Source organism: Orbicella faveolata, unplaced genomic scaffold (genome assembly GCF_042242905.1).
Source record: "Orbicella faveolata isolate gen_17 unplaced genomic scaffold, um_ofav_v1 contig_12, whole genome shotgun sequence".
Taxonomy (NCBI): Eukaryota; Metazoa; Cnidaria; class Anthozoa; order Scleractinia; family Merulinidae; genus Orbicella; species Orbicella faveolata.
The window spans coordinates 23,674,839-23,700,525 of record NW_028301539.1 but is presented as its reverse complement, the minus strand read 5'-3'; the positions used below and the strand labels follow the sequence as shown (position 1 = coordinate 23,700,525).

The following is a 25,687-nucleotide window of genomic DNA, read 5'->3' as shown; positions in this document are numbered from 1 at the left end:
GTAATGGATAAGTCGGAATATATACATCTACTATCCGAAGCTTCTGTCAATGACACCAGCAAATTTCGTCCCATTCCTTCTGAACGACCAAAAACCCGAGGCAGACCACCCAAGCACTATCATCCGCTTTTAGCAAAGGAGGCTCTTGTACAATCTATCATCACAAGGATCCTCCCTCACGCTGTGGCCCAGTCTCTTCGTCCGACCGGTTCTAGACTGGCACACCTGTACGGGTTACCGAAAACACACAAGGAGAAACTAGCCATGCGACCAATCCTATCAGCGACTAATACGTATAATTATGCTCTGGCGAAATGGTTGGACAACAAGCTCAAACCGTTGTCGTTAAATGAGTACACAGTCACGGACATTTTCGATTTTGTGAACGAACTACCGCGAGACCTCAACATAACACCTGGTGACTTGCTGGTGTCCTATGATGTGTCCTCCTTGTTCACGAATGTACCTTTGGATGAAACCATTACGATTCTCGCAGCCAGAGCCTTTAGAAACAACTGGTTTAATTCCGAGTATGATTTGAACATTTCAAAGCAAGACCTTATTGATCTTTTGGGTGTGGCCACCAAGGGGCAGCTTTTCCAATTTAATGGATCCCTGTATGAACAGATCGACGGAGTAGCGATGAGGTCCCCCCTTGGGCCCTTGCTAGCCAACGTATTCATGTCGTCTATTGAAGAGAAATTAGATGTTGAGGGCAAGCTGCCACCTTACTATCGTCGATATGTTGACGACACATTCACTGTGATGCCCGATTTGTCTACAGCTAGGGACTTTCTTAACACCCTCAACCACGCTCACCCCGCCATCAACTTCACTATGGAGGTCGAAAATGATGGAATGCTTCCCTTTCTCGGTACTCAACTCCTAAACAGAGCGCCTCGTATTGAAACTTAAGTGTTTGTGAAGCCAACAAACAGTGGTCTGCTTCTCCATTACCACAGTCATGTCGATAATAGGTACAAGCGCGGACTATTGACAACTATGCTTGATCGCGCACATCGCCTGTCTTCGTCATGGTCCTACTTCACTGAGGAGTGCAAACGACTGAAGTCTGTTTTCTCTAAACTGAAATATCCCAAGCACCTTGTTCACTCCACTGTCAAAACCTTCCTAAATTTAAAGGTCGCTGACCAGCCCTCATTACGGTCCAGATCTACGACAGAAAACACTACTCGGGTTGTCATACCCTTTAAAGACCAGGAGTCTGCTAATATCGTGAAGACACAGTTGAAAGATCTCAGTGTGAAGCTGCAGACTAGTGTTCAACCGGTGTTTACGAGCCGCAAGATTGCCCAGGAGTTCCCGACAAGCGAACCTAAGCCTCAGCTCATTGATCAACAATGCGTTGTGTATAACTTCAAGTGTGACCAGTGCGATGCTGGTTATGTCGGTTACACCCGTGGCCATCTGTTCGTACGCGTTGATGGACATAGAAGCAAGACCTCGTCAGTACGCAATCACTATGATAATAGACACGCAGGCAGGATTCCGGATGACCTTCGCAATTGTTTTAGCGTGTTGAAAAAATGCCACAACAAGTTTGATTGTCTCATTAATGAGATGTTACTCATTAAACAATTACGACCGTGTTTAAATGTACAATCAGACTCAGTTCGCGCTAAAGTCTTTGTCTAACTTATGCAAATTAGAAACTCTGAACTCTTAGTTACTCTTGAAATCGCATATTTAATTAGTTTCCCTTGACAATGGCGCCAAGATGTCGCCGAAACGTCGGATTTGTCTATCGTTACTTTTTGCCTGTATATGTTTATCTAAATCATTGTTGATTAGGATTCCTCTAACTGATCTGCAAAATTCAAGTGGATACCTAGACCACCATTCGGTCTTATCGTGTAGGCTTGACGCTTTTATCCGACAACGTGAATTGAAATAGCTGTATATCAAAGGTATTTTAAACCTCTCAAAACCTTACTTGACAAGTATCTCTCCATGCATATTTCAAGCTTTATACCATGCCATAGAAAATACTCGACGGTATTACACTCAACCTTCGTATCGTCCGTAGCGCGTAGGTCGCATTTATTGTGCTGGTTACTGTATTTTCTATGGCGTGGTATAAAATATAGTTATGCGAGAAGGCTCGATATTGATATTTTACGGTTTTGGGAATTGAGGGACAAAAAAGACTTTAAAAAATTAGATAGAATACTGTTATATCGTTGTATCTTGTTTATTGCCTGGAACTGGTTCTTTAACACCCTTTTGTTATTGGTAGTTGCACTTTCTATGGAAAATATTCATCATCAGCATGGCAATGTACCGATACATAAGCCATAGTCAGGCAAGGTGCAACGACAATTTAGCTTATCGCAGAGGCCAGCCAAGAAAAGAGCTGAAGAAACACAATACTAACGGTAATTGAGGCCGCGAGAATTTCTTAATCAAATTAGGAATCTTCCCATAACGGCTTTATCCAGTTCATTTAGGTTTAGCTTTGTTCCATTTAACTTACTCTTTCTGTCAAAGAGTGAATTTTAATCAAGATTTCCTTTTCAGTTGAGGTATAATGACGGAAACTCACTTTTACTCATGCGGTGAAAAAAAATTTAAAGCACAATGTCTGAAGTTGAATGGCCGTGCGAAGTAACGGCAAAAAATGACGGAAGGATTCATTTGTTACCACAACGAGATCACTTCTAGCAATGTTTTCTCTTGGCTCGGCAGTAGCGCTCTTGTTTAGAAGATATTTTGGCCTTACCCTTCAACCCATAAGCTTATTGAAGGGTAAGAAAAATCAACCAAAACAGATATACATCTGAACCGCTGTTCCTTACGAACAGTTAAAGAACGAAAACAAACTTGTATTATTTAAGAGACGTATCTCAAGTCGTCCTTTTCGCATCAGAAGTGTACGTAGTAGCTCTCGTAAGCTACCATTCTTTTATTATTGCAGCAGCTGTTGTTTCTGACCCTGTTTGTTTTATTGACTACTATAGGGGGTACTGGTTCTGTGACACCTTGTAACACAGCATGTTACAACAAGATTGCGAGAATCATCCGTAAAACCTCGCTCGAAAAATCTCGCTCGGTTTTACGGATGCGTCTCTCCATCTTGTTGTTACATGCTGTGTTTACAAGGTGTGCACAGAACCAGTACCCCCTATAGTAGTGTCGCAGTCGCAGTCGCAGTCGCAGTGTGTCACAGAGCCAGTACCCTTTTTTTCCACAAAGCCGGGTCACAGTCGCAGTCGTAGTGTGTCACAAAGCCGGGTAGCCGAAGTAGTAGTTTCGACAACCATTTTTTGCGCGGTTGTTGAAGAAGCGCGGTTGTCGAAAGTGCACCCAATTCTTTCGTCAACCATTTTTTATATACAAAGTGTTACAGAAATATTTCCTATTGGAGAATTATCTGCACATGTATATACGCCGCCATGACTGCTGAAAGATATTCGTCAGATGTTCTGCAGATGTTCTACGGCTCAATACCGAGGAGGGAAAACATAAACCTACCAGAACCGTTAAATAACGACGTAGAGCCTTTATTAGACGGGTTTGAATTAAACCAAAACAATTTTGGTGAATGGCTTCGTGAGTGGAGAATGGGAACATCCGAAGAAAACCCAAACAATAAATATCTCTATATATGTTCGAAAGAGAAAATAGAGAAGAGATCGTCAATCTGATTGAAAAAGAAATTCTGGAGTTGAAAAACGTCAAAGCAAGTTTCCAGATGCAAATAAAGTTTTCAATAGAAAGAAACGGCGAAACGCAAGAAATGATGCATTTCTTCCAAAACGACGAGCGGCAAGTTTTCAACCGGAATAGCGAGAACCCGATAAAAGAAAAAATTGATAAATTCATTGAGATAACGAAAGGAGAAGTGGAACAATGGAGTGCTGCTGGATCAGGATGGTATGTCGAAAGCATAGAGCTCTTTTACGTGAAAATTGCGCGCTACGATCCGCTGGGGGTAGGAACCTATTTGCCTCTCCCAGCGAACCTGGCAAAAAAGAAGGCAATAATCAACGTGAAAAACAGAGACAACGAGTGTCTGAAATGGGCTCTCAGAGCCGCCTTATTCCCTGCGCCAAAAAGAAAGAACCCCAACAGACCAAGCAGCTATCCGGCCAATGACGGAATCAACTACGAAGGAATCGACTTCCCAACGCCGGTAAAGCAGCTAAACAGGCTCGAGGCGCAAAACAGAAACCTCGCAATAAACGTATTTGGCTGGGAAGACGGCCATGTTACGATCCACAGGGTAAGCGGCAGAAGAGAAGAAAAGAGCGTGAAGCAGGTAAACCTGATGCTGATTGAGGAAGGGATGAACCAGCACTATTGTTGTGTAAAGCGGGTGAGCGCTCTGCTGTTCGACAAGTCGTTGAACAACAAAACACACTATTGCATGATGTGCTTGTCGCGTTTCACAAAAGCTCACACGCTCGTGGAGCACAAAAAACATTGCAACGGTGTGAACGGCAGGCCGACAAGGGTCGTGATGCCAGAGGAGGGGAAAAACACGCTTTCTTTCCAAAACTATAAAAAGCAGATGAAGACGCCCTTCGTGATTTATGCGGACTTCGAGACATTGGTCAGAAAGATTCCTGGCTGTGTGCGCGGGCCAGAGAGAGCAAAGCTACACAGAGAACACCGAGTGGCACGAGGCATGCGGGTATTCATACATAGTTGTGAGATGCGACGGTGAAATTACAGGGTCAAATGTTTACAGGGGAGAAAGCGCGGTGAAAAAGTTTTTTGAAGACATTCTGGAAGAAGAGGTGAAAATAAGAGAAAGAATGGCCGAACCAAAGCCGATTGTGATGACGTGGAAAGACTGGGCAAGTTTCAGAAACGCAGCCGATTGCCACGTTTGTAACAAAAGTTTGATAAAAGACGAATTCTTGGATTCTTTGCCCGTTTGGAACGTTGAAGAAGCGGGTGAAAAAGGCGGTGAAAAATGCAGCTACTGGGGGCAAGGTCACAAAAAATGTTTTTACAAGGCACAGAAAGAGAAAAAATGGGGGGTGCAAAAGTTGAAAGGATTGATTGAAGTATTGCGAAAGCCATTACTTCAAAAAAACTAAGACCATTGCGACATAACGGGCAGGTACCGCGGAGCCGCGCACAGCAAGTGTAACAATCTATTGCGAATATATCCCAAAACCGAGCAAATACCAACCGTATTCCATAACCTGAGGGGTTACGACGCGCACCACTTGATGCAAGCGATGTCGCAGCTGCAGAAAGATGTGAAATTTGTTGCTAACAACATGGAGAAATACATCACATTTTCGGTTGGAGGTCTGCGTTTCATCGACAGCTTGAAATTTTTGCAAGGAAGCCTTCATTCACTTGTAAGCGCAACACCGAAGGAGTCATTGAAAATAACATCAACCATTTCAAAAGGTAGCGACCTGCTTTACAAAAAAGGGATCTACCCTTACGAGTACATGCACTCACATGGAAGATTCGGGGAGACAAGGCTTCCGGACAAAGAGAAGTTTTACAGCAAGCTGAACGACGAGCACATAACAGACGAAGAGTACGTGCACGCGCAGGCTGTCTGGGAGGCTTTTGAATGCAAAACGCTGGGCGATTATCACGATCTTTACGTGAGAACGGATGTCGCTCTGCTGGCTGATGTTTTGGAGAACTTCCGAAACCTGTGCCAAGAGCAGTACGGGTTAGATCCGGCGCAATATTTCACGTCGCCAGGACTATCCTGGGACGCGCTCTTGAAAAAGACGGGGGTCGAGCTCGAGCTCTTCACAGACTACGAAAAGCATCTATTCGTGGAAATGGGGATGCGGGGTGGAATCCCCATGGTAAGCAAGAGGTACGCCAAAGCAAACAACCCGCAAGTGCCAGACTATGACCCCAGCGAGTCAAAAAAATACATCATGTATCTCGACGAAAACAATCTTTACGGATGGGCGATGAGCAAGCCCCGAAAAGAGATTTCAAATGGAAGCGCGACATGCCCACAGAGGAGGAGATCCTGAAGAAAAAAGAGATGGGTGGATTCCCGAGGTCGATCTCGAATACCCTCCAGAACTGCATGAGGAGCACAACAGCTACCCACCGGCGCCGGAGAAAAAGGTCGTGAAAAAGGAGTGGATGTCGGTCTACCAAAAGAGGCTGCTGGAAGACCTGAAGCTGAAAACCCAGGACAGCAAAAAGTTGCTGCTGACGCTTCAGGACAAAAAGGACTACGTCGTGCATTACAGGAACGTGCACTTTTATCTGAAGCAGGGAATGAAACTGAAGCTCGTCCACAGGGTGCTGGAGTTCGAACAAGAATGCTGGATGGAGCCGTACATCCGGATGAACACAGAGTTTAGGAAAAAGGCGAAGAGCGACTTTGAAAAGAATTTTTACAAGCTCATGAACAACTCGGTTTTCGGCAAAACCATGGAAAACCTGCGGAAGCGTGTTGACATCAAGATTGTGCGCAACGATGAGACGAACAAAATAAGGAAACTGGTTGCCAGCCCTCTGTTCGCAAGGCACATTTTCTTTTCAAACGACCTGGTCGGAATCGGAATGCGAAAAATTAGTCTGCTTCTCAACAAGCCGGTCTACACGGGGATGACGATCCTTGACAACAGCAAGATCCTGATGTACGACTTCTTCTTCAACGAGCTAAAAAAGCAATACGGCTCAAGGTGCGAGCTCTTGTACACAGACACCGACAGCCTTCTTCTCGAGATTGAAACAGAAGTCGTCTACGAAGACATGAAAAACAGCATAGACCTGTACGACACGAGCGACTACCCGAAGGAGCATCCACTCCACTCAAACACAAACAAATAGGTCTTAGGCGAAATGAAAGACGAATGTGCCGGAACCCCCATAGCAGAGTGCGTGTGTCTGAGACCGAAAATGTACTCCATCCTGAAGGCGGACGAAAAAAATATCGAAAAAGCGAAGGGCGTAAAAAAGAGCGTTGTCAAGAAACAAATAATGCATGAACAGTACAAGGAAACGCTTTTTGGTGCGAAGCAGCTATGGCATGGAATGAACATTCTTCGAAGCGAGGGACACGAAATCTACGGCATGCATCAAAACAAAATTTCGCTTTCGCCATCTGATTCAAAGCGATGGATAGGTGACGATGGCATCCATACAAAAGCTTACGGGTACACCAACATGGAAATATTGCCTACATTCACAGATGATGAACGTAGAGAGTTGGAAGCCGAAGTTTCAAAGTTGCTCTGGGGGTAACTGTGTGTTTGGAGGGACAACGAGAAGTTCTTCACGCACGAAGCCGCGCTTGGGACCGTCGTGCAAATAGTAGAGAACGGGTTGATCCGGTTTGGTGAAAGATCTTTCAATGCTGCAAACTTTCAAAGACCAGATTGGGTCTGTGGCTCTTTTTACACCACCTTCAAGCTCACCGGGCTGGTAGAGATAACGAACTTGGACAAGGGCGGGGAGTATTTTTTCGTTTTTCCCAACAGGCTTCGAATAAGGTGTCAACGGCCTTCCATAAACAGATTTTTCTTTGATGGCAATGGCGGGTTTCTTGCCGATAAGGCTTGTGACCTCTTTGTTCAGAGCCGAAACAACTTCTGGAAGTCTTTTCACCCAGGAAGTGGACCGCTGCCCCTCAGGGAGTAGCATTTCAACGGCGTACTGGTGCCCGAACAAGCGCTCAGCCAGGGTACGGTTGAAACGTTCAACAATGGCCTGGTCGCGGTGAATGTCAACGCGCCCGCGCCGGATATATGGTTTGTGCTTTTCCATCTCTTTTGTGACAGCGCCCATGAATTCGCGCCCGGGGTCAACCTGCAGCATTTGAGGCCATTTCAGAGGCGCGCGCTTGTAAATCTTCTGAAAGGCCTGGGCGACCTCATAAGAATTTTTCGAAGTCAAGGGTTCGGCCTCTTTGTAGCGGCTGGCCACGTCGACAACGGTCAGCGCGTATTTGAAAACTTTGCGCTCGCGGGGCAGTTTGTCGTGCGGCAGAAAAAGAAGGTCCGCCTGGTGGACTGCGTTGGGTGTTGGAACGTCGAATTTAGGTCGAGGAATTCGCCTCGGCGCGGGGAGGAATATCTGCCAGAGCGCTTGCTTGATCAGCCACTTTTTTGCGGTTTCTTCAGGTACCTTGGCGGCTTTGACTAATTTTTTGATCGCGGCGATACCTTTCCAGTAGCCCCCTGGGCCGTAGTATATCTTTGCGAGTTTAGCGTCCATAGCGCTACTATAAGTAAGGCGTAAAAAAGTTAACCGGAAGGCCGCGTAACCCAGAGCGAGCGCCCCGGCGCCCACGAACATGAGTTCACCATTTTTCTGCTGCTCGCTTGGCTGATAGAAATCTGAGAACTTGGGCTCTTTGGGGGGTATCATTCGTTCGTCAGGATGCGCCTGGTTGTAGAGTTTGAAGGCATAGTCGGTGTTGATGAAGTTCTGCTTGGCCTCCGCCTTTATTTGCGCGTTGGTCGCAATTCAGTCGAGAGGATGGGTGCGGTCGCGCGTGTATTTGGCGTTAACCGCCTGGTACGCCTCAAGAGCTTTGTCATGGTGCTTTTTTTCTTCAAGCGCAGCTTTGTCGTCCCCGCCAAGCGCCCTCGCAAGATAATTGCGTCCGATAAAAGCCGTGGCGTTCAACACAGCCCCACCAACCATAATCGCTATGCTCGCCATGGTTCTATATTGCAGAGTCTTTTTTTTAAATCATTAATTTCAGACGCTGGCGGGGAGGATTTTTTGGTCCTCGAGGTACTTTTTGAGCGCAATGCTACCCGCCATGACGGCGGTGAACTGCACGTAATTCATTGCGCTGCTGCTGGGATCAGAAGTGAAATTCTCTTTCACAACCTTTTTTGCGGCCCTGCCGATGCCAGCGGCCAAGCCAGTGAGAGTAGCGGCGTCCATGATGGTCTTAACAAGCTTGTTGTCTGGCATGATAGCGGTTGATATAAGGAAAATAACAAAAGTTTAAAACAAAATTAATCTGTCTTTCCCACGACTTCTTCCATTCTTTCTAGCATTCTTCTTGCAATTTTTCTTTTTATTATTATTATTATTTCTTCTTCTTCTTCTTCTTCTTCTTCTTCTTCTGCGGCATTATCCATAAATGGTTCTCCCAAAAGATCAATGGTTGTTTCCGCAACCTTGCCGCTGATGTTGAAATATAGGAACCAGATACCAATAATCGCAGCTGAATTGACGACAATATGGGGAAAGTCAACTCTGAACATGTTGAATATTCTCCACTCGGAAAGTTTAATCATTTTTTTAATCCTTTTGGCTGTGTCGCTCGAGCAGGTTCTGGCTCAACACGCGCGGGCTCAGGGGCGGGCTCAGGCGTTTTTTTGGCGAACGCGGCTTTGAGCTCTTCCCGTTTGTAATAAATCCCGACCAGTGAAACGACTAAGCTGCCAACAGCAAGCCATTGGGTGGTGCTGAGGCTGCTATTCTTTTCTCCGCTACACTTTGGGCTTTCGCCTTCTGTAGTCGGGGCTGGCTCGGGAGCAGATGTGGCGGCTTTCGCCTTGTTGTTGGCCATATAAGCCTCGGCCGCTTTCTTCTGTTGTTCCCGTGCCAGCCGCGTTCTTTCAGCAACCATTTTTCCAGCAGCCACACGCTTGGGATTTTTTACGAGCTGCGTTGTCGTTGTTGCAGTCGGAGTTGTCGCTTGCTGTGTGACATCGACGGCAGGTGCTGTCTGGGTCTCGACCTTAGGTGTGTTCTCGGATTGTTCGGTACACATTCTGAAACAAATGCGTATGCGGAGCAAATATAATAATGTTTATAAATTACTCTGCGGGCGTTCTGCAATCACTCAGCGGGCGTTGAGGATTGCTGTTGAGGAATTTCTTCTAATTTCTGTTCGTCCTTTCTCTCCAAATGTGAGTTAAAATCAATATGTTTTGTGGTGATCAGCGCCGCCTTGGCCGCAGCAAGAAACGGGCCGCACTTCAAAGCAAGGTTGCCGGTCAGATTGGAGAGCTCTTTGTTTATGATGTATTCGTTTCTGAGCTCTTTTAGGTAAGCGTCGATGTCTTTGATGTTGACGGACATTCCGACCACTTTGGATACAAGAAAAATAAAGTTGTCGATCAAACTTTTTGTTGTCTTTGAGCCCACGTATGTCTCGTAGCGTTTGGTGTATTTCTCGACCTCTTTGTCGCTCAGGCGCTTCACCTGCTCGTGGGTTAACTGCACTCCGATGGCGTCTTTTGCTTTGCCTGTGGATACCAGCACGGCCAGCTGCTCACGAAGAGCAGGAATGTCAGGTCCTGGGGCGGTTGGAACTATCCCACCTGCTGGACCACTCGGCGGCTCGGGCTCGGTTTGAAGTTGGTTCATAACTTCTGCTAACGCGGCCTCTTCTTCAGCCATTGTGCAAGGCTATATATTCAACTTTCATTTTTTATTCAAAATAACTTTACCCCGTAGGGGTGGCGAAGCGAAAACACGAGATAAGAGAACTTTCGTTCTTTCAGCTTTGAAACCAGATCTTTGTACTCATCCTGAGAGAGTTCGCCAGCGTAATCATCAAAAATGGCTTTCGTGGTCCTGGCCGAGGGGGTGTAAAAGAGAACGATCGCCGCCACGTTCTCCCGGAAGGAAGATGTTATGCCGGTCATCGTCTGGGTCAGCACCCAAACGCTGATCCCCATATGCCGGGCAGAAAAGGCGAGATTCACCAGCTCACCTGTTCGCCCTTTCACATCTTTGGAGGCTGCGCAGTCATCGAGGATTATGAGCGTGTTGGAGCCCTCGAAAAGCCATCTCACTAGCTTCAACCACTTTTCCACGTCCTGCTGCTCGCACATTATCACATCCATTCTTGGATCATTTTCACCAATTCTGTGGTAGGTCTTGTTGTGCGCGAATGTCGGGTAGATGAGCACAATGTTGTCGAACTTGAAGCGGAAAGTGCCGTAGATCTGGTCCACCATAAACCTTGATTTACCTGAATTGGTCGGTCCCACGATGAGAGCGTTGAAGGGTATCTTGCTTGGGTCCATGTTCATATTCAATTCTGCACAGATTCTAGTTGTCTGTCCATAATGTTGAACTGGGAGTCGGCGATGACGAATACGTGGCAGCTCACGTTGCCTGAGCCTTCGGCTTTCCTCTCGATTTCCAGCTGGACACCGTCTGTACTGTTCACAAGGCGCTTGCCACTTCCGTGCATTTCTTGGTCCGCCATGGAGCGCGTATCTATCAGAAGCCCGAAATTGTCCCCGATATAAAACTTTGTCGCATTCATGTGCTCGGTTTTATCTTTTTCCTTCACAAAGAAGCGTTGGGCCTCTTCCCACATGTCCTTGCCTTCGACGCCGTTGTTGTAAATCATGTTGGGCGAGCCGTTGATCGTGACGCTGACTTTCGTCAGATCCGGGAAGACGTATTTTTCTGAATCTCTGGCGCCATGACCATACGGCTCAATGAACAGTACCAGGATGGCTTTTAGCGACCTTTTTTGGGCGTCGAATTTGATGTTGATCCTTGTGTCGGTGTCTTTTTTGAAGATCACCACTTCAGAACGCATCACGTGGTCATAGGCGAACTCTTTGGCGCTAGAGTAAACGCTGTACGCCTCGTCTGCCGGAGTCTTGCTACGGATCATTTCGTACTCGAGCTGGATGTTCGTCAGCTTGTATTTCAGCTGGGTTGTATCGGAGCCTTTGACAACATGTTCAGCTTCAGCAAGGGTTACTTCGAATACCAGGTCGTTGTAAAGGGCTTGGGGGTAGAAAACGCCGTGGTCAGTAAGGATCTGATGGTCAAGCCTGATCCGGTACTTTTTTCCGTAAACCTCGTTCAGCTTGTTTTCAGCGTCGACGCCCGAGGTTCTCTTGTCTCCCGCGCCTGAGCGGATCTTGCATAGATCCTCGCTCTGAATCCTTTCGAGAATCATGCCGTCTCGCTTTTCCTGCGAAAGGAAAAGGTCATCAAAGATTTTGTAGAGGCCGTATCCAACCGCGTCTTGTAGGATAGTGCCTCCAAACTTCACGAGCAGCCTGTCAACGAGCGCCCGCGTAACGTTCTGGACAAGGAAGTTGTTGGCGTGCCCCCCAGAAATGTCGATGTCAAAGGCAAGCGCTAGCGAGCCCGGCACCAGAACCTCGTTCACGTTCAGCTTGGGCACTGAAACATACAGCGTATCGCCGAGTTTGGCTTCAGTGCGGGAAAAGGTGATTCGCTTGACCGCGCGCTCGGCCTGCATGGCGTGTAATGTCTTTTTTGTGTACGTTGGGCGAAGGTTCCCTGGCACTGACATTATATAATACGCCGGCGATTATTTTCTAAATTAAAAAATAACAGAATTGGAATATATTGCTATGGCGGAAGGCGGTGGCGAATTTGGTTACAAAGACCCTGACCTTGAAAATTGGGTTGACCACGACGATGACGACGATGGCGAACAGGAGGTTGAAAGAACCCAACCTTCTCAGCCAGGCGCGGCATCCACTCCCTACCAACCTGGCGCTCCCTACCACGTGGGTGAACAAACGGAAATGCATACTATGCGGCACGAGCAGTCCGGCCTGCCTGACACTTCTTATGCCGAGACATCATATCTTGGAGAAGATACCCCTTTGATTGAAACAGATTCGGAACGGAAAAGTGTTTTAGACCGGTTAAAAGCAGTATTGCCCAAATTTTCCACTGAAAGATTTGCAGTTATGAAAGGCACCACCGGAAAAAACAAGGGTAAAATTGTTGCAATTGGTAAGCAAGGGGGCGAGTACAAGATTATGAAAGATGACTGGACAGGCTTCACGAAAATTTTTTTAGACAGCTTCAAAGATCAACTTGGACCGAATGCTGCAGATATCATTGCTGAAGACCGCGACACCATCACAGAACAACGGCAAAGACTGACAGAGGCAGAAATCCAACTACAACAGGCGGAAACCCTTTCTTCGCAAAGAGAAGAAAAAAAGAAAGAAGTGGAAGCCCTGAGACGTAAAATCGAGCAAACTGATGCTCAGATTGATGCCATTCAGGATGAACAAGGTTCGAATCTTGTAAGTGAAGCAGAGCTGCGTAGGCTAAAAGAACTGAAAAAGAACTATCAAAGCGATCTTGAAAACAAGAAAAAAGAATTGGACTCGCTTACAAAACAAGCAAGAAACAGAGAAAAAGTACAAGCCAAGGTTGACAGACTCAGGGCCAGCGTCGCAGCAAAAGAAAGTGAAAGAAATACCGTCGAAGAAAGGCTGAACAGCACAAAGCCTTTGGATGACCTGAAAGAGCAGGAAAGCGAGCTGCAGCGCCAAAACGAGGAAGACCAGGCAATCATCCAAGATGAGAATGCCTCGCCCTTCGACAAAGAAGCCGCAGAAGACAGAGTGGCAGAAAGCAACGAGGAGCTCGCGCGTTTGCAAACTCAGATTGCGGAAAGGGAAAGGGGGCGGCCTTTCTTGGAAAGGGTCAAAGAGATCTTCAAAAAAAATGGTGTGACATTGACCGCTGTTCTTCTTGCTGCCGGGGTCACAATCGGAGCTGTCATCGGAGCCCTCACCACAGGTTTGAAAGCCACCGGCAAGGCTTTGGGAAATGGCCTAAAAGATATTGGCGAGAAACTCGCTTCCCTGCTGCCAGGGCTTATGGGAGCGGTAGTGAGCTTTCTATTCAAAGCCGTCGGCCAAGTCGTCGGGTTTCTGGCCGAGCACACCTGGCTGCTCATTCTTGCCGCGGTGGCCTTTTTGTTCGAAAAATATTTTAAGAAGCAGCGGTAGCTTACCGCCAAGCCATGAACAGCAAAGCCGATAATCCTACTACACCGACAATTACCGCCGTTTTGTTTATTTCGTGTTGCGGTGTTTTATCTGGAGCCTTGGGCTCTATTTTTTGCGCCGTTGGCTGTGCTTTCTGAGCTTCTGTCGAAGCTGATTTCCTTGATTCGGCTGTTGCGGCTTTGTGTATCGGGTTGGAAGGATGGCTGTTGGGAGGGTTAATTTTTGACGGGCCGCCTGCCATGAGTTTGAGCGCAGCTTTTTTTGTCTTCGGGTTTACCTCGTTGTTGACCCCCAGTTTCATCCCGGAGACCGCCTGTTTCAGCTTGTTGTTGTAACCGATTGTGCTTTCGGTGTTAATTATCATTTGCGCGGGCATGAGCCAGGCCATGGGGGCTACAGCAAGATTGAGCCTGACCTTCGCTTGATCCACCGCGAGCTGGTACCTTTGCACGCTCTTGGCCAGGTCGGGCTGTCTGATCGCGTCTTCCACCAGAAAGAGAGACTCGCTCTGGGCTTCTTTCGCCCGGCCGCCAGAACCGAGAATACTGCTGCGGACGTTGACTTGCGCGCCTAGGACGCAGTAAACGAAAGCCTCGATTGACTGGTTGATTCTCGAGAAGCCCGCCTGCGTCAAACCGGATGCTGTGTTTGGCGCGAACCAGTCTGCTTGAGCATAAGAAGCGGCATCAGGTTCGATGAAAGAAAGCAGATTTCCTTTGCTTGCCGCACCGCCTTCATCACTGAATTTATAGAACCCTCCTGGATAAGCGGTTCCTGTTTTCAAGGGCCCGTGCCCTGTCACGCCAATGAATACACTTCCCAAACCATGGTTTTTCCCTCGTGTGAAGTGGAAATCGCCCGAGGGGTCAATGCCGAACTCGTCACATATCTTTTTGTACGAGGCAACGCCATAATGATTATTCGTTTGGCTAAACGTCGGGTCTCCGGGCAAAGCGCTTATGCTCTGAATACCTCCTAGCTGGTACAAAATGCGCCTGACCGTGAAATACACGTGGAAGATATAAAAAGCTCTTATCTGCGGAGAGAGATTTATCCCGTTGTCAAAGATTTCGCGAGAAATTCCACACCCTTGTGTCGCGCAGAAAACCGCGAAGTTGAGCTGTGGCGGCCAATATTTCATGCCAGGCCCTCCTAACCAGTGTTTTGATTCGGTTCCAGAAGTGTGCCTGAGTTTGGTTTTTTGAAATATTTCTCTGAATTTTGTCGTGAAATATTGGTCAGGCGTGACGTAGATTTTGATTTCGTCGTTGAATATTTTCTTCAAGCTTGGTCCTTTACCCTCGAGAGGTACCGCAGGGATTGCCAAAGAAACTTTTGAACCAAGTGGCGACAGTTGATAAGGAAATGCCCCGCTGTCTCCCAAACCTAGCGCTTGTTTCATTTCCGCGCTCCAATATTTTCTGTCTGGGCCGAAGACGCTTTGTAACGAGCCTTCGCTTTCTTTGAAAAACACCTCTGTGGTTGCGTTGCTTTTCTCGTCGATGCTTTCTTGCGAAACGAACCGGCTTTTGTCCGCTTTTGGAAAGTGGTTTAAAAAATTTGTCCACGCCTTTTTCTTCGCGGCATCCGCTTTTTTCACAAACTCAGGATCTTTCCACAAATTCGCCATCTTATTTGGATACAATTTTGTTTGTTAAATATAAAATGGTTGTTCTCACTATGGTCACACAACAGAACGGAGAGAGTATCTATTTTGAAGAGCCGATACCGAGAGTCCATTTCATGAAAGTTATATCTTGTAGTTTATTCAACAGCTGGGACACTTTGAAAAAGGAAGGTTCAGCCACCTTGGGAGATAAAGACAAAGATAATGCTAAAGCTTTGTCAGTTAGTAAATTACTCCCAGGGCATTACAGTTTAGAAAGAATGGCAAAAGAAATGGAAGGTCTGTTCGGAAAATGTAACTATAAGTTGGAAACAGCAATAAATCAACCTATTGGCCAGCTTGTAATCAGAAATTCGGGGGGAAACCGATTGAACTTGATCGCGATTTAGCGAATTTGTTTGGTATTGGGCGAAAGTTGAATCATATAACCCGCGTAAAAAGGCTTACATCTCCAACAACATATTTCATTCATTGTGATTTGCTCGACAAAGAACAGAATCTTTTCAATGGCAAAAGGTCAGATGTCTTAGCCATGTTTGATGTGAAAGGGAAGCCTTTTGAAAATGTAAGCTACCAAGGTTCTCCGCAACAGGTTTTGCGTGACTGCTCTACGGACACTTTTATAAAAAGCATCACTATTAGCGTCAAAGATGAAAGCGGCAAACTTTTTGATTTCAGGGGCTTCCCGCTTCTTTTTGAATTAGAGTTAAATTAAATTTCTTTATACACAATGTCTTCCGTAAATCTGTTACCTCCAAGCGCGCCGCCTGCCGAGCCTCTCTATCCAGTACTTGCGGCGCCTTCTAAGAATTTCCGCTTGCAAAAGATCAACGAGATTTCCAACACTTTGGACCGTGAGGTCAGCCACTATCGCCTCGTTGCTAAAAAATACAAACGGACTAGAAAGTTCGTTAATTGGAGTGCCGCCGGCTCCAGTGTTCTCTCGGCAGCTTTTTCCAGCGCAAGTTTTAGCTCCGCCCTGTCTGTGGTTGGCCTGCCGGCAACAGTTCCTCTTGGCGGCGCTGGGGGGTGCTTCGCTCTTGTTTCTTCGGGGCTGATAATCGCCAGCAAAAAACTCGATTCGAAAATAAAGAAAAACATCAAGAGATTACCACGCTAGCCGTTGCCAAGCGGGATACAATCAACAGACTGCTCTCCAAAGTTTTGAACAACAACGAAGTGTCTTCCCACGAGTTTGACACCATCCTTTCCGAGTTTCAGCAGTATAACGCACTCAAGGACCAAGTCCGAGCAAAGATGCTTCGCCAACCGTCAAAGAGAGAGCTTGATGCTGTTGATGTTCAGAAAATGGAGAAAGACATCCGTGGCAGACTTGAAGCGGAACTGATAAAAAAAATAACAGACACCCCCGCTTCGAACTGAGGTTTAGAAACAGACGGTTTGGTTTACATATTATAAAAACATGATTGTCTGCTTCCACTTGTTTGCGTTTCTCTCCCACGAATATTTCATGCCTGAGTGGCAAAAAGATGCTCGCGATATTACGCGCGAGGTCGTTGCTGCTATGCTTGATGCTGATGAGGTTTTTCGGTAGGATACGTCTCCTTTTTATGCTAACGCTCCCAGCAAAAAAGGAACCACTCATGCCAATTGTAACCATCCCATGAGCATGCTACCAAAAAATTCTTGTACTCAGGGATGGCTTCTATGAGAGGTATCAACTCTCTCGGCGGGCCTGTTTTGTTGCTTCAATTGGAAAAGCTTTCTAACTCCAGGTCAAAAAACAAAGATGTTTGTTTTATGATTACTACATATACTGCAATGAAACCGTAAAAAGCCCATGCTGGATCAGGAATTCCCCAACTTTCTGGCATTTCCCACGAATCTTCATCAAAACGGCAATTTTCCGCATAATCAAGCCAATCTTCAGCTTTTTTTATGTTTTCAAATATTGGAGATCTGTCTGTACAATCTCTCATATGAACCCTAACTTCACCTGTAAAAACGTTAATTATTAAGTAAGTGAAATTGTAATTAATTGAGAAAGGCTTTTTAAAACTAAAAGTTCTTTTGGCTTCTCTGATTATTGTTTTTGTTAAGTTCTTTTCAAGACCATTGAGAAATATGTGTTTGATAGCATCTCGAAATATCATAGTTTCGGTATCAGCGCCACTTTCTAAGATTTCTTCGCTTGCATCAAAAAACACTTGTTGCGGATTGCACATTAATGGATGGACGCAGGCTCGTTTTGCTTCCCTGTATGGCATGAATCGTACTTCATCAACTTTTCTATAATGGCTTTGAGGGTTGGGCATGTTTTTTTCTTCCTGACTTTGCTCGGATTGAAAACTTTCTTGCAAACTTTCAGAACTTACAGATGAAGTTGCAGAACTTGCAGATGAAGCCATGGCGGCGTATATACATGTGCAGATAATTCTCCAATAGGAAATATTTCTGTAACACTTTGTATATCAAAAATGGTTGACGAAAAAATTGGGTGCACTTTCGACAACCGCGCTTCTTCAACAACCGCGCAAAAAATGGTTGTCGAAACTACTACTTCGGCTACCCGGCTTTGTGACACACTGCGACTGCGACTGCGACCCGGCTTTGTGGAAAAAAAGGGTACTGGCTCTGTGACACACTGCGACTGCGACTGCGACCCGGCTTTGTGGAAAAAAAAGGGTACTGGTTCTGTGACACACTGCGACTGCGACTGCGACACTACTATATGGGGTACTGGTTCTGTGCACACCTTGTAAACACAGCATATAACAACAAGATGGAGAGACTCATCCGTAAAACCGAGCGAGATTTTTCGAGCGAGGTTTTACGGATGAGTCTCGCAATCTTGTTGTAACATGCTGTGTTACAAGGTGTCACAGAACCAGTACCCCTATAGTAGTTATTGTTCTCTCAAAGGCTATCAAGCCATTTATGTGAAAAGTTACGAGAGTTGCTTCCTGACCCTTTCACATTGAAGTCCACCCAAGCGTAATTACTTTTACAAGTTTTTTGGTTTTCTACCTCATTTGACTTATGTCCGTGTTTGAAATCTTCGTTCAAGGCCGGCTCGAAAATACTAGTTCTCTTGAATTTCCGTCTCCAAAATGGTCCTCCTCACTGCTTTGTCTAATACTGAAGATAACGCTTAGTTTATTCTTTCAATATTTTATTAACACGGGCTTGGAGGACAGAATAAGAAGTAATTTAGTGGCGCAGAGAATATCGTTAGAGGAGCATCGTCTGCCATATTGTTTCCTTAAGTGAATGGCAAATAGATTCGATCAACCTTTTTTATAGACGTGGGACAATTATTGGACTCGCTAACGCCTCGGAGACGCATCATCGTCTATCTAGTCGATATAATCTTATAATTGTCCACGTTCTTGAGTCATAAATCGTCGAATAGTTTCTGTGTCCTTTCGGTTACCAGGCAGCAACATGATGAAAATTCCGCATTTGATGGTTTTTGGGTTGGTCAGCCATAAATTTGGACTTGTCCCGGCTATTAAAGGTTAGTATAGTTGCTTATTTACGCTCTTTTTGTTATAAGAATATTGTTTTTTCGGCCCAGGCTGAATATTCTTACTTTTCTGCCGATTTTAGGCTAAAAATATTCTTGTAAATATTCTTAGATTATAAGCCATTATAGCGTAAGACATTTGTGTGTTCGAGTGTATTTGGTGTCCGGGTGGTACTAAAGTAGGTTTAGAGCCAGCATGCTATTATGACCTATTTTTTTCTATTTATCTATTTATTTTAAGCATTCAATGAGTGACCCTAGGGGAAACAGCTTTGTTATCCCTGGACCCTCAATTAAACTCATTGTTTCCGTTGGGGCCAATCATTAAGTGTTTTGTTAAACTTTCAGACTCAAGATAAAACCAGACTGCAAAAAAATTATGCTTGACGCCGCGTGGCACACAAATTTACCGTGGTTTCAAGGCCTACGCCCTGATCACGTGCAAGTCGAAAATTCAAGTTGTTGTTTCCCTGGGGAGTTAGTGAGTTTTGACCCATGATACGTGATTCGTTCACCTCAAATCAGAAAACGTATCTGAGCTGGGAGGTAGAACAAATTTGTTTGTTCATTTATTTATTTTTTGACTTTCTGTGTGTAGACCGCATTAAAAGTCGATCATATGAGATTTGCAAAGAATATATTTTCCCTTTCATCCTTCTCATAGGCATGGGCGGCATGTATTCCTATTACATATGACTGATACATATTAATACATCATTACAACGAGCGCGCATCTCTTTACTATTTCCATAGGCAGGTCGACACGAAGCCCACATTTACTGCCTGAATTGCTTTGGAGAAGGGGAGAGTGCACAGAATACTCAAGAAAGTTGTGACAAAAACATGGTTTCCCAGGATTGCGGGGAAGAAAAATGGGTGCGTGGAGTGGAAAGTTTCCAGACAGAGGACGGTTTTGAATTTAATTGTGGGTGTTAGACCAAAGAGGAATATAAAGAATACGCAGCTGAAGGTGCGCCCAACGCTAAAGGAACTTGTGTTGTAGCAATGTGTGATACCACCACTTGTAGTCCTGATGAACTGCCTGTAACTGGTGGTAATTTTAAGGGCAAATATTTGTTTGGAAAGTACCTGTTATAACAGAGGAAGTAAAATTGCTGAACGCTAAACAATTTTTTCCGTTTATTTAGCTTGAATCTTCTAACTTTATTATAAGGTACGAAAACGTGAGGCCCTTTTAGAACTGTTACTTATCTTCAGTAGTTCCACAATCATTGCATGAGAGTAAAACACAAAATGATATCAATAGAAATTCAAACAACGTGCACAAAATACGATGTAACCATGTTACAACCACTAAATTCCGAAAACATTCGCTTCTAGGCGTTCTCTAAGAAATACTTATTCTTTTCACTTTTAAATATTGCATTTGAATACTCTTATTTTCTGAAATGACTAAAATGTTCTTATTTCCTGAATTTACTATTAATTTGTGATAACTTCTAAGATTCTCAAAACCGCCCTATAAACTAATATGTTCAAGTCTGTAAGATAAAATAGTAGACTCGAATATTGCGGGATTCATTTTTAAAATTAAGTTTGCAAAAGCCTTTACGATACACAATGATACCACTCAGATGCTATATAATCAGAAGAAAAGCGTTTTCCTGCAAACTCAATGTTGGCCAGTTAGCTATGTACACTAAAAAAGCTAATAGTATTTAGAAGTCACGTAATAACAAATCAAAAGAGTCCTCCCATCAGTATTGATAGATGCACTGAACAACCTAAAAGGTAAGACAAAGCAACACTGTTAGCTCCTATTGATTGGAACCTTCGATCACTTTGTTAACCTTCTCTGAAGCTATTGATAATTTCATTTCCTTGCAGGAACGAAGAAGAGCGTCATGGCGACCACAAACGTGCAACGCAAGTATTGTAGTATTTTACATAATAAGTTTGCACTTTTGAAACACATTTTACGTATCGTGTAAATTAATTCGGTCATCTCAGATTTTCAAGAAATGCCAAAGTATTATGATTTGTGCACGACAAAGGAAACTGCATCAAGTCGAAACTTCAATAATATTACTTAATTTCCGATTGTATCATCTCGACATTTAACAAACACTTAACTACCTTCAGATATATTGAAGTTCATCTAATCGCCTTTAACAAAGTCCAAGGTAACATCATCACCGATGAGTACAAATGGAGCCCAGTGCTTCACTTCGCTAAATTTCTCAGACTCTCTCAGACACCTCATGGCGCGGTTCAGAGATTCACTGGAACTTCTTCCTTCCGCTAGGTGAAGGTAGAAACTCTTCATGAACTCCAGAGTGGCTTCGTCGTCAATTGCCCACAGGGACACAAGAACAGAACGAGCACCGGCACCCAAGAAGGCTCGTGCAATGCCAACCACACCCTCAGCCTTAATCTCACCATGGCCACTATGGCAACAACTTAGCACAACCAGTCCTGCTCGCATTTGAACTCTCATCACATCACTCATTCTTAGCAGGAAGTCTTCTTCAACAAGGATATGGGATGCTAGCGTAGGGTTTGGTGCCAAAGCAATTTCTCCTGTTTCCATTCTACCATGTGCTGCAATGTGCACCAAAGCAACTGAGGGGAGTTTTCTCAACACTTGGGCTTTTGTTGCCTCTTTTCCAGTGAGGGGAATAGTGTTGAGTATTTTTGCAATCATCTGTACTTCCATCTTTGCAAATGGCAGCTCTTCTAGCTTTAACCCATAATAACGAACTTGCTCTAAGCATGGATCACCCACAAGCAGCGCCCCAGACTTCTCGTGGTAATCTGGTAAACAATCTCTGATCAGTTTCAAACTATTCAATGACGGAATGACCCGGATTCTGAAAGACTCGCTTAAGTACTTTGAATTAGAATCCATGAATGCAGCATAAGGAGCCAAGCATAATGGACCTTCGGGAACAAATATCAGTTCATTGCCATTAATCAAGTCTTTGATGGGGCTAATGATAACGTCATACAGTGTTCTTAAAGGATTGGTATCTGAGTGTGTTAGTTGGGATATGATTTGATCCCTCTTCTTTAACAGGTGTCCCCCGCTTTTCCTATCCAATGAACGATCTTCGCATCTCACACCACTACTGACACTAATTTTCTCACGAGCATTGTGAATTAAAGACTTCAACACTCTGCTCGCATTTTCCTTCGAATTATTATCACTGATTTGTTTTCTTCTTAATTGAACATCTTTTCCATTTTGAATAATCCAGAAAATCATTTCTCTTTCGTGAACTGCCATAAAGACTGTATCTGAAGGGAGGCAATTTAATGTGTCGCAAGTCATTTTTTCCCCAGTATGTGGTGTTTTAGTTTCGTACTTTGAATTCATAAGATCTCTTAGAGCTTGTGCACGTCCTTGCTCAGCAGCAAACAAAGCTTCAACTAGGTCACCTTGTTTTAAAATCAGGCGCCATAATCTAGTATAAACCATATTATTAACATTGCGGTAGCTAATTGTCCACTCATCTTTACCTTGCAGATTCTGCCTAAGATCATTGAACAATCGGACGCTAGAATGATAACAATCAAGGGCTTTCTTCAGAGAACATTGAGATTCAAAGCAAATACCAAGATTAGCATAGGAACTTGCTTCTCCAGCTCTGTCTCCCACCTCTTTAGCAATTTTTAGACCTAGTTCAAGGTACTCGATGGCATTTTGGAAATCTCCCAGACGGTGATAAGCATTGCCAAGATTACCATAGGAGGTTCCTTCTCCAGCCCTGTCTCCCACTTCTTTGGCAATGTTTAGATGACGTTCATGGTACTCGATGGCTTTTTTGAAATCTCCCAGACGGTGATAAGCATTGCCAAGATTAGCATAGGAGCCTCCTTCTCCAGCCCTGTCTCCCACTTCTTTGGCAATTTTTAGATGACGTTCATGGTACTCGATGCCTTTTTCTAAATCTCCCAGACTGTCATAAGCATTGCCAAGATTACCATACGACCTTCCTTCTCCAGCCCTGTCTCCCACTTCTTTGGCAATTTTTAGATGACGTTCACTGTACTCGATGGCTTTTTTGAAATCTCCCAGACGGTGATAAGCATTGCCAAGATTACCATACGACCCTCCTTCTCCAACCCTGTCTCCCACTTCTTTGGCAATTTTTAGATGACGTTCATGGTACTCGATGCCTTTTTTGAAATCTCCCAGACTGTAATAAGCATTCCCAAGATTAGCATACGACCTTCCTTCTCCAGCTCTGTCTCCCACTTCTTTGGCAATTTTTAGATGACGTTCACTGTACTCGATGACTTGTTTGAAATCTCCCAGATGGTGATAAGTAATTCCAAGATTACCATAGGAGCTTCCTTCTCCAGCCCTGTCTCCCACTTCTTTGGCAATTTTTAGACGACGTTCATGGTACGCGATGGCCCTTTTGAAATCTCCCAGACTGTCAAAAGCATTGCCAAGATTACCATACGACCTTCCTTCTTCAGCCCTGTCTCCCACTTCTTTCGCAATTTTTAGATGACGTTCATGGTACTCGATGGCTTTTTTGAAATCTCCCAGACTGTGATAAGCATTGCCAAGATTACCATACGACCCTCCTTCTCCAGCCCTGTCTCCCACTTCTTTGGCAATATTTAGATGACGTTCATGGTACTCGATGGCTTTTTTGAAATCTCCCAGACTGTGATAAACATTGGCAAGATTAGCATAGGAGCTTCCTTCTCCAGCCCTGTCTCCCACTTCTTTGGCAAGTTTTAGACGACGCTCATGGTACTCGATGGCTTTTCTGAAATCTCCCAGACTGTCATAAGCATTGCCAAGATTAGCATACGACCTTCCTTCTCCAGCCCTGTCTCCCACTTCTTTGGCAATTTTTAGATGACGTTCATGGTACTCGATGCCTTTTTTGAAATCTCCCAGACGGTGATAAGCATTGCCAAGATTACCATACGACCCTCCTTCTCCAACCCTGTCTCCCACTTCTTTGGCAATTTTTAGACGACGTTCATGGTACTCGATGCCTTTTTTGAAATCTCGCAGACACCCATAAGCATTCCCAAGATTAGCATACGACCTTCCTTCTCCAGCTCTGTCTCCCACTTCTTTGGCCATTTTTAGATGACGTTCACCGTACTCGATGGCTTTTTTGAAATCTCCCAGACGGTGATAAGTAATTCCAAGATTACCATAGGAGCGTCCTTCTCCAGCCCTGTCTGCCACTTCTTTGGCAATTTTTAGACGACGTTCATGGTACGCGATGGCCCTTTTGAAATCTCCCAGACTGTCAAAAGCATTGCCTAGATTACCATACGACCTCCCTTCTTCAGCCCTGTCTCCCACTTCTTTCGCAATTTTTAGATGACGTTCATGGTACTCGATGGCTTTTTTGAAATCTCCCAGACTGTGATAAACATTGCCAAGATTACCATACGACCCTCCTTCTCCAGCCCTGTCTCCCACTTCTTTGGCAATTTTTAGACGACGTTCATGGTACTCGATGCCTCTTTTGAAATCTCCCAGACGGTAATAAGCATTGCCAAGATTAGCATACGACCCTCCTTCTCCAGCCCTGTCTCCCACTTCTTTGGCAAGTTTTAGATGACGTTCACTGTACTCGATGGCTTTTTTGAAATCTCCCAGACTGTAATAAGCATTACCAAGATTACCATAGGAGCGTCCTTCTGCAGCCCTGTCTCCAACTTTTTTGGCAATGTTTAGAGAACGTTCACTGTACTCGATGGCTTTTTTGAAATCTCCCAGACTGTAATAAGCATTGCCAAGATTAGCATACGACCTTCCTTCTCCAGCCCTGTCTGCCACTTCTTTGGCAATTTTTAGATGACGTTCATGGTACTCGATGGCTTTTTTGAAATCTCCCAGACTGTGATAAGCTTTGCCAAGATTAGCATAGGAGCTTCCTTCTCCAGCCCTGTCTCCCACTTCTTTGGCAACGTTGATGGAACAGGTTCCTTCTTCTGTGTTAGCTTTCATATCTTTGGTAGTATTCGGTAATGTGGTGGTATTTTTCTATGAGACAAACACTTATGTCAGTTAAGGACGAAAGCATGAATATTTACTCAAAAAATGTACAAAGTGCTAAATTCGGGATTTATATAGCTGAAAGTATCGATACCGTTCGAAAACAACGCTTTGCTGGTTGAACAGGTCTAGCCTGAACCAATGAACCAGTGAAAGTCTTGGGAATCTTTTTTTCGTGTGATAGTATGGGCAATGAATGAAAGAACTTTACTAAGAAAGTGGATAATCTTAAAACAAAACTAGCAGCTTCGCGTTTGCGTAAACGTTCTCTGTTTGGGAGTGTCTCAAATTGATTACTGAGCTTCCATGGATGACACTCCAAACAAATATGCATCTCTAACCCAATCGCTACCTTTCCAATTCTTATGGAAAAACAAACCAGATAAAAACAACAGAGAAGTTTTATATCAGGATTATGGCGATGGTGGTTTGCGGTTGAAATTAAGTCCCTGCGCTTAACGTGAACGCTTAACTGATGCGAAGAAGATGATACTTGGTCAGCAATTCCAAAATTTTATTTTATAAAATATGGGTTTTTTTATTTTTTCTTATGCTCCAACTATGATAAGAAATTTCTAAAGGATTCAGACGTACCATCCTTCTACAAGATTATCTTGTTTTCTTTCCTGGACCTAACAAGTCTTTAAAACTCTCAGGATGAACAAGAGATGATTCTCTTTAATAATAAAGAGATCCTCATTAACGGGAGGACCGTTTTTTACCACAATTCCGTTGAAATGTGTGTCTTTACGCTGCATGATGTAATTGACGCCCACGGTAGTTTTTTACCAATTGAACTGTTCCAACAGCGTTATGGAATTAATTGTAATTTTTTCAAATATTTGCAAGTAATCTCTGCGTTCCCGAGCGCCTAACGGAAAAACGCC

The 25,687-nt window shown here is 44.6% G+C and overlaps 4 protein-coding genes and 1 pseudogene across 5 annotated transcripts in view; 2 read left to right on the top strand and 3 right to left on the bottom strand.

Annotated features, from left to right (window-relative positions):
* LOC149117251 (uncharacterized) lies at positions 1-1,782 on the top strand (annotated as a pseudogene).
* Positions 1,783-10,899: 9,117 nt separating this feature from the next.
* LOC149117250 (uncharacterized) lies at positions 10,900-12,223 on the bottom strand. The gene has a single exon (XM_089277109.1). The coding sequence runs from the start codon at positions 12,221-12,223 to the stop codon at positions 10,973-10,975; it is 1,251 nt and encodes a 416-aa protein (XP_089133235.1). The 3' UTR covers positions 10,900-10,972.
* Positions 12,097-13,688, top strand: LOC149117249 (uncharacterized). Its single transcript, XM_089277094.1, has one exon. It carries the CDS (start codon positions 12,285-12,287, stop codon positions 13,686-13,688), a length of 1,404 nt encoding a protein of 467 aa, XP_089133220.1. The 5' UTR covers positions 12,097-12,284.
* Positions 13,653-15,421, bottom strand: LOC149117248 (uncharacterized). Its single transcript, XM_089277081.1, has one exon. It carries the CDS (start codon positions 15,316-15,318, stop codon positions 13,690-13,692), a length of 1,629 nt encoding a protein of 542 aa, XP_089133207.1. The 5' UTR covers positions 15,319-15,421; the 3' UTR covers positions 13,653-13,689.
* Positions 15,422-19,918: 4,497 nt separating this feature from the next.
* Positions 19,919-25,687, bottom strand: part of LOC149117245 (uncharacterized) — a 33,905-nt gene continuing 28,136 nt past the window's right edge. For both annotated transcript variants that reach the window (XM_089276917.1, XM_089276920.1), the window contains 2 exons: positions 20,900-24,788; positions 19,919-20,547 (listed from right to left, as the gene is read on the bottom strand). In XM_089276917.1, the coding sequence (XP_089133043.1) occupies positions 20,922-24,788 (3,867 nt within the window). In that variant the 3' untranslated portion in view covers positions 19,919-20,547; positions 20,900-20,921. The remainder of the gene's footprint in view (positions 20,548-20,899; positions 24,789-25,687) is intronic.